Source organism: Dysidea avara, chromosome 10 (assembly GCF_963678975.1).
Source record: "Dysidea avara chromosome 10, odDysAvar1.4, whole genome shotgun sequence".
Taxonomy (NCBI): Eukaryota; Metazoa; Porifera; class Demospongiae; order Dictyoceratida; family Dysideidae; genus Dysidea; species Dysidea avara.
This window is the reverse complement of record NC_089281.1, coordinates 25,128,062-25,136,900: the sequence shown is the minus strand read 5'-3', so window position 1 is coordinate 25,136,900 and position 8,839 is coordinate 25,128,062. Positions and strand designations below refer to the sequence as shown.

Below are 8,839 nucleotides of genomic sequence, written 5' to 3'. Positions count from 1 at the left end.
TTTACACAAGTATACAAATCAACATCAAATAACTACACAGCAAACAAATACACTTACATAAACTATGCGCAGTGGTATATAGCAATAATAATAATACATTGTAGCAAAAGTTTAAAAAATGGGGGATGTAAAATAAGTTATATATGCATAAAAAATTATTTATTGCAAAAATTATCATCAGCAAATTGTTTGAACTTTTCATCAAACACGTAAAATAGTGACATCATTGAAGGGACCACATAGATACGAGGTAGGAGTCCTTTGAACAGATACCGAGGACCTTCGTTTTTGACTATGTTCCTAAGAATCGTCAGGGTAGCTTGTTTGGCTTCCTTGCTACCTACTGGTTCTCCTTGTACTTTGGTCTTAGCCACGTCAAGTGGACAAGTGACAGTGGCAGCTAGAATTCCTACAGTGAGAAGTAAATACACTTCAGTAAATAAATTACATACTAGAACCTCTTTAGACACAGACAAATACATTTTTACTGTTGTACAAAGCTGTCTTTTTAAGAGTCGCTGTATAACATAAAAACCTTAGGAGTCCCAGGATCTAATATTGTAAGAGGGCATTTCCCCCTTTGGAAATTGCTTGCAATTGAAGACTTAATTTAACAGTACTACTACCAAAATGTTATGAACAATGTACTTGAAACCTTCAAACCAATTGAATGGTGTCCCCATATTGAGCACTGACATTCACAGGTTCCACTCTATTGGGACTAAGAAGCCAATCTAGTATTTAATGTCTTAAGAGTTACCACTGTACACTGAGTTATTACAAACCTGCTGGAAGTCCAGCCACAAATCTCTCAAAGTCACTACACTTATGCCCAGTTAAGCTGCATCGCAAATCAACCAGCATGTCACGAGTTGTGAAGAAGAAAGCATTGAAAAAAACATCTCTGTATAAAGTTACTTGCCATCCATGATAAATGCCCTTCATTCCAACTGCCTTTGCTACATGTATGAATCCTTGTTTTCTAATTTGTGCCAATACCATGATACGTTCTGAAGGACAACCAAATACTGTAGTTGCTGCACCAGCTACACTGCCAGCAATGACATATTTGGGAAATGGTTGTACATTGTGGTGCTCCAATCTTCTGCCTACCATGTCCCACGCCAACATCTTTAATGCTTTCTCTGGCATAATTCCCACACAACGTGATACAAGACCTAGAGTAACACATTCAAAACACCATTACAACCCAGCATAGAAACCTGATACACAGAACAGCACGGCATAAAATGAGACAACTCTCTAGCTTAGTTAAGGACACAATTAGGACAAAGAATTTGGTCCTAAGACTCCCAACACATTTTACTCCAGACATATTCTACCTCTGAAAGAGGAAAACTTATATATTGCAACAAACATAGGCCTAAAATGCTGAGTCCCATGCAAAATGTCTGCTATGGAGGGACCACTGGGGACAATTACTTGAGATGTATACCTGGCTGATGGAAATGTGGTTATTGGAACAGTGTTGAAAATTTTTAAAATAAAGCACACGCACTGACATTAATGTTCACCAATTAATCGATGTTTACATAACCTTTGGGGCTTTGATGTGGCTTATGGTAGCTACTCTAACACAATACATTGCTTTCCTAGCTACTGCTGCTAAGAAACAAGGCTCAACAACTGGCGCCATGCTAATAGTGACTACGACATGTGGGACACCTATAGGATCAACAACATGGTCTCAATAAGGAGGTGGTCTTGTTAATGAATGAGGCCATGAAGTATACCAAAGGAGGTGATAGTGTTACAATAACTTTTGGAGGTAAAATTATTAATAAGATGGATATTTTACTATGCTGATGTCATGAAGAACAAAATGGTATACATGTTTCAACATTCCATCACCACACTACAGGAGTTTAAACACAGGAATGTAACTCATACAATGTTTTAAAGGATATATCCAGTTTGTGAACTCCATAGATATTAGTGGTGTGGAAAGTTTATTCATCGATCACAGCATTGATGTGACAAGGAGTGAAGGACAAAAGATTGGAACTAACTCATACAGTAGTGGGCTGGACAGTTTACATTTGGCATCAGTGTACAAGGCAGCCTAGCACCCATCTAGCCATGTGGATATTACTTAGTGACAGTTCAAATGGTATGAGTGAAGTAGTTGTTCAGTCAGCCATTGTTCTTTGTAAGCTAACAACTTCAGTGGCCAGTGCAGTGATCGTGTGATAGAACACTATAGCTAAGCACCTTGTGCTTTAATTCAAGTTTCTTCCTGGTTGGGTATTAAGACTCATTGCATGTAGATTTATTGCTGGTATGCATGGATTAAGAAGGTCAATAGCTGGCTAGCATTCACATTAAGTTAGTCATCTTGCATACAGTAGTGTATAAGTATACACATAGTGATGCAAAACACATAAAATGTTATATGTATGTACATATGAAGATGGACATGTGTATGTGTGTTGCATGACTGAATGGCTTGCTCACCCAGTGCCTGGGCATGGCAAAAAGTCTGGCTACACCACTGTACCTAACATTGCATGCAGTTATGAGGAGGCTGACATAAAAAGTTAATCCTTATACATACATAACTAGGCCACATCCCTTCTTAGAATGCTGATGTGTTGTTTTATATAACCACTTAGTTTCTTAGAAATAAGGGTGTGGCTGAACCACAAGTCTTTGTTCTTAACAGGTATGCATATAGTGTGCTGGCAACTTGGGTGGATTGCTCCACTAAGTTGCCAGTTTGTTTAATTTACCACAGTGGCTACGCCACATCCCTTCTTAGAATGCTGATGTGCTGTTTTATATAAACCACTTAGTTTCTTGAAAATAAGGGTCACAAGTCTTTGTTCTTAACATATTATAGCTATAGTGTACTGGCAACTTGCATGTGTAGCCAACATTATAAAAAATGAAGTGTACTTTGCACACAAAAGCGGTGTTACGGTGCACACTTTGGGCCCCAAAGTGTGCATCATGACATTGTTTTTATACACAAAGCACACTTCATTTTTTAGAATGAAGTTGTTGGTTTTGTTCAATGTGTAAAAAATGTATAGCCAGTATCATCAATCTATAAAGGTATTCCCATGGAGCCATTAATTAACTTTAGCAATAACCACCAGAAATAGTTTACATGAGTCAAGCAGCACTTTGCCAATCCAATAAAGTTTTTTTTTTTTTGCAATCACATGATCTTGCTCATTTATTGCCTGATATTATTTGTACCACAATCAACTTACTTGTAAGGAAAACCCCACCTCTGTCCATTGATTAGACAGAAAGAAAGGCATTGGCAAAAGTGACACAGTTATTATTGTGTAAGTTGTGCTAGTTATTCTTGTACAGTTGTGGATGTTATATAGTTGAGTAATTTTATCAGTGCATTCAGCCAACGTCTTTAATTACTCTGGGTGAGGCAAAGAAGTCTGACAAACTAACAAACAAAACAACACTACTAAAATGGAAAGTACAATTATCTAACACATGTATATAGTAATCACTATAAAACTGCTTATATTAATTGCACTGCATGTAAAAAATTAGTAGTGAATTTCACAACTAATTTCTGCCACAATACTCACTACTTTTGCAGTGACATTCACTACCTTCTTGTAGTGAATGTCACTACCATGTAGTGCCAGTTACAGTTACTACAAAATTAGTAGTGACCATCACTACATAACAATAATGAGTATTGTGGCAGAAATTATTGCAGCACAATAATGAGGATTGTGGCAGGAATTATAGCAGTGACCTTCACTAGTTTGTTTTTACTAATGTGGATATTAAAGTGGGAAGGTGAGTTGTTCCACCACTGTAGTGCCTGATGCCAGAAAAAAAACCTTGTAAGACTGTACAGCTAACATGCAGCATTGATGCGGCAAGTAGTGAAGGACATACAGTAGTGGGGTGGACTGTTTACAATTGGATTAAGTTTTGTGTATCATTGTGTGAAGCAGCTTAGAATTATTTGAGACATAAGCACCCATGGATACTGACCTGCATGACAAATTGACAATGTTGAATGTTATGGACATTGACCAAAAAGCACCTTGTTTAATCTTACTATTTGAGTTTATTAATTAAGAGATCTGTAAGGACTGTTTCCAAAGTAGCTATACACAAAGAGAACAAAACTATAAAGCTAAATATAATGATAATAATTTTAGAGACACTTAATACAGGACAAAGTGGACATGAAGTTGTTCTGTGTGAAAGACAGGTTTGATAAGTGTTGTTTCTATCGATTGTTGCCATTAAATGAATGCTAAGTGCATTGCATGTTCACTACTTTTAGCTTTGGCTTCATCAACTTTGATAAGTTTTTTTTCAAACAGTGGTGAGGCTCTAGCCTCACTAGTTAGTCTTATGTGGCTAGACCACTTTTTTTTTCTATCTGTCATTGGGTAGGGAGAAAAAGGATCTGGTCTGGTTCGAATCCCACACTCATATTGACACTACCTGGATAATTGGGTAGTGTTAACCAAAGAAAGGTGATGCATTTTCAAATAGTAGCTGCTTGCATCTGTGACAGACACAAGCGCGTATTTTCAATCCAATCCTGCTTTGGAATCTACCAACAATTGAATGTGTTATAAATGTTTTAGTGATTCTCAGTCTTTGATTTTGTTCCTTTATCACAATGTAATTTAAGTGTACGGGGTCATTAATACTGCGTGCTTGTGACGTAACCTTGTAAATGATTGTGGGATTCGAATTGGACCAGACTCTTTTTTCCATACTCAATGACAAGAGAAATGTAGTCTGGCCACCTCACTGATCGCACCTACTCTGACACTCTTGTCAGTCAGCAGTTGTTTTCTCTTTTCTTTGTAGGCTAACAACTTGAATGGCCAGTGCAGTCATCACACTATAGCTGAGTGCCTCATGTAAGTTTCTTCCTGGTCAGGTATTAAGACTCATGCGTGCATGCAGATTTATTGTATGTATGGATTAAGAAAACCAATAGCTGGTTATAGTTTTCACATCGAGTAAGGTTGTATTAGTCATCTTGCATATAGTAGTGCAGGTAAAGTATATACGTAGTGATGCATAACACATTTTAAAATGTTATAGGGGTCCATGTGTGTTGCATGACTGAATGGCTTTCCCGCCCATATGGCAAAAAGTCTGGCTGTGTCACTATACTATTTAGAAATCCAGCTACAATGTTACTGTACAAAAATCTTCCATATTAGGTTTATTATGGACTCTTGATTTAATTAAATGCATGCATGGGTGGCTGATAATTTTTCATTGTATAGTACCAGCTATTACTCCACTGCACTATTATATGACAAGCTTAAAGAGTGTAGGAAACTGGTAAACAAATAATCTACACTGTTAAATTATGCAAAATCAGACCTTCACATTTCTGTGATTGTGCAGTCAAAATACGTGAGCATGGTATCACTATCGCAGAGCATCATGATATTCTGATATGCATCGCACAATTAAGTGACATTATACAAAATATAACTTATTATTATTAAATTATACATATTCCCTTTACCATATAGAGCTACGCCTTATTTATTTCACAAACCAAAGGTTGAAACTTTAGAAGTATTTCTTTTTTCAGATGTAAACTTTGAACCCATTGTTGACAAAAGTTGGAATTCACTAGTGGCTATACCAGAGTGCATATACTTTCAATCATACTAACTAGCCTAGCTCATGTAGCATTGTTACCATGGCTAATAATATCATTGTCAAGGTCACCATAAAATGACACAGTACATTAGAAATAAGGATTATGTCACTAATGAGTATGTTATTGAGCACTTAGCCATTGACTATTTAATGTCCATTCAGTTTAGACACAAGATGTCAGGGTTTGTTCGACCTAGTTTTACATTTCAAACACACTTATATAACAGACCAGATATCCTACAGACCTTCAGGATTTGTGCTGTAAAGCCTTAATAAATAAAAATAAATAAAATTAATATCAATTTGGGGTGTGGCAGGAAACCATATGATCTACCCAATGTAAATTTTGCAATGCATATTTGCTGCATCAGCAAGACCAAGGATCAGAAAAAATTGACATAGCATCATTCATGTGATTTTTTTATTTATGTGGTTAATGGGTCAGGCCCATACAATATCTTCCAATAATGTAATATCTAGTCACAATAATTATTGTATGTGTGTGTGTATATAGTTAACCTTATTATTTTTTGTATTAAGGCTTTACAGCACAAGTGCTGAAGGCCTGTAGGACACCTGGTCCTACAGCCTGTTTAAAGTTACTACAGAAAGTGTGTTTGAAAAGGTGGAGAAAGGAGAAAAAATCCATGACTGGACCTAGGCAGCAAATGTGTTTGTTACTTGTATGCAGGGCTCCACTGAAAATCAGTGTTTCACTGAGTGGATTCTGTGTTGAAAAATTACAATTACCTCGCCATTGGCTCACCCAACCCAGCATGTTCATCAGTGCCAATAACATTTAATTGACACGTCCAATGGTACACATAAACATCTATGGACTGGCTTTACATCATAACTCACCACTGTAGAGAAATTGCACCGGGCTATGAACTGTGTTCTTCATAAAGATACGAAACTGGAATTTTGCTCCGTGCATCATCATATGGCTCTTTAGCGTGTACAACGGATGATGGATGAAATGTGACGATAATGCTGCCAGCCCGCTGATCCCAAATGATGAAAATGGGCCCCACTGCCTGCCAGAAAATTTGTTTAACTTTGTCTCGATCATTTTCATCCCTTCTAAAACAGGCTTGTTGTCCTTAGGTTGATTGATTCAATATCAATTGTTGTGTTTAATCTCTCGGTAGTTGGCAAAGTCGCTCTTCCCTACCAGAGCACACGCACAACAATAAACACAACCACTAAACAACCATCATTTGATGTTACACATATAATAATGGTATCAGAGAGAGAATGTATAGCACTTCTTGGTGGAATTCTCTCACTGATGCCACACGTGTTAGCTACTTGTAATTATGATGAATTTATATCTATAGCATAGGTAGAGAGATGAATTGGAAAAATGTTTTTGGTGGAGAGATGACAAGTTTGTAGATTAGCACAAAGCTGTCCTTGCAACGTGTATGATATATCTATGTTGTGGTCCAAATAGGATTGGTAGATTGAGAACCAAGCCGGCATAGCTATAGCTTACTGTTATCATATCAGTATCAGTGGCGGATCTAGAAATTTTCAGAGGGGGTTTCAGATTCCACTCAACTTCAGCCTAGCTGTAAGGGGGCATCTCCAAACTGATTTTGGTACGCTTAACGTCAAAATGACGCTAACTTCAGACCACCCCCCCCCCCCCCCCCCCCCCTCCCTTAGTGTCACACTATGAAAACAATGCATTGGCAATAGAAGCACAAAACATTATTTAAATTATAATTTACTTATTGTATTGAATTATTTTTTGTGATTTGTCTGTACATTTTTCTTCATTTCTGAAGTTGTACAGTATAGATAAATAAAATAATAAATAAACGTCCCCCCTCCCCCCTTAACGTCATTAGTACCAAAATCGGTTTGGAGATGCCCCCTAAGCCGAAGACCAAAAAAAAAAAAAAAAAAGGTCACAACCTGCTCTTCAACGCCATTTCAAAGGAAAAAGTGAAAGTTTCGCCAGTAGAAAGTCCTACTATAACACACTACGTATAACTCGTGGTGGTTTTATCACCCACACGACGAGTCGTTAATAAATCTGGGGCGCGCGCTATTCTCAGAGGGGGTTTCAGCTGAAGCCATTGCAACCCCCCTGTATCCGCCACTGAGTAGCTATAGTTGCGATAGTAGTAACGAAAACATGGCACAAGTATAGTAAACCGGCTTAATTTCAGGGAACCAGGCAGTTTGCTTCTCTGCTCAGTTTGAGCGAGACAAAGACTTTCTGGATCCGACTTTCTTTTAGTAGCTAATTTGACCGATATAATTGTCGACGATGCCCCGCTAGAAACTGTGATGGTATTTTCTTAACACATAGCAACACGCCATGCACCTCGGCTGTTTCGGCTGCAATCGTCGCGGCTGAAGATACTGACGTAATATTGTCCGGAACTACACGGACGCATCTCCTTCATAACATTCGACCACACTCCACGACACACCCCTTTTATATGGTAAACCGTGCATGACGTCGCCAATTACCTTATCTACAATGACGTCACGAACACAAGATGGCCGGGAAGCTCTAAGCAACAGGTATGGTTGCAAGACAACACATTCCAGTATCCTAGATTTTTAAATAAAAAATTCTCCGTATATTCCCCAATAGAACCCTGGCACAAAATGACAACTCGTGCTTAGGCCACTCTAGTCTCGTGCCCAGCCGGGCTCGCGCTAATGCGCAAACACCGGTGTTTGCGCATTAGCGCGAGCCCGGCTGGGCACGAGACTAAGGCCACTCCAAATAAATTCTGTTTCCCGTACACCGCCCGCATCTAGTTACTGTCAGCTCTAAATGTTCCATTATTCCGTATTCTTTCATTATTTTACGGTTATTCTTGCATACTGACAGACTCAGTAAAAGTTTTGAAAGTGTCAACTCACGTGTCAGCATCGCTATCAAGCCGGCACAAACTTCACATTTGTGCTATTTTTGCAACTTAAAAAGGAAGGAACAAGCTTAAACATGCTTTTCGTATGCAGCTTTTATGGTTGTGCCAGGAAAATAATGGCTTGAAAAGCTGCCGATCGTATAATGAAATCAGGGGCGTAGCCAGCCAATATTTGATGGTTGGGCATAACATCAACTTAACTATACACACAAGAAACACGCTCACTTTCATGTGAGACTTTATCAAAGAAAAATATGAAAAGTGTATGCACACAAGGCCTACAGCTACCTATG

General features: G+C 38.2%; 1 protein-coding gene across 1 annotated transcript; it reads right to left on the bottom strand.

Annotated features, from left to right (window-relative positions):
* Positions 1-8,111, bottom strand: LOC136236669 (mitochondrial substrate carrier family protein X-like). The gene is made up of 4 exons (XM_066026894.1): positions 7,988-8,111; positions 6,511-6,819; positions 786-1,178; positions 1-409 (listed from the first exon to the last, which is right to left on the bottom strand). The coding sequence occupies exons 2-4, from the start codon at positions 6,725-6,727 to the stop codon at positions 156-158; spliced, it is 864 nt and encodes a 287-aa protein (XP_065882966.1). The 5' UTR covers positions 6,728-6,819; positions 7,988-8,111; the 3' UTR covers positions 1-155.
* Positions 8,112-8,839: the final 728 nt, after the last annotated feature.

What these genes read in the sequence shown, in the direction of transcription:
- LOC136236669 (XM_066026894.1), bottom strand. Translation starts at nt 6,727, where the DNA reads ATGAAAATGATCGAGACAAAGTTAAACAAATTTTCTGGCAGGCAGTGG. An exon ending in GGTGCAATTTCTCTACAGTG is followed by an intron (nt 1,179 to 6,510) that starts GTGAGTTATGAT and finishes GTGTTACTCTAG; the next exon opens with GTCTTGTATCACGTTGTGTG. An exon ending in TGTGGCTGGACTTCCAGCAG is followed by an intron (nt 410 to 785) that starts GTTTGTAATAAC and finishes TTCTCACTGTAG; the next exon opens with GAATTCTAGCTGCCACTGTC.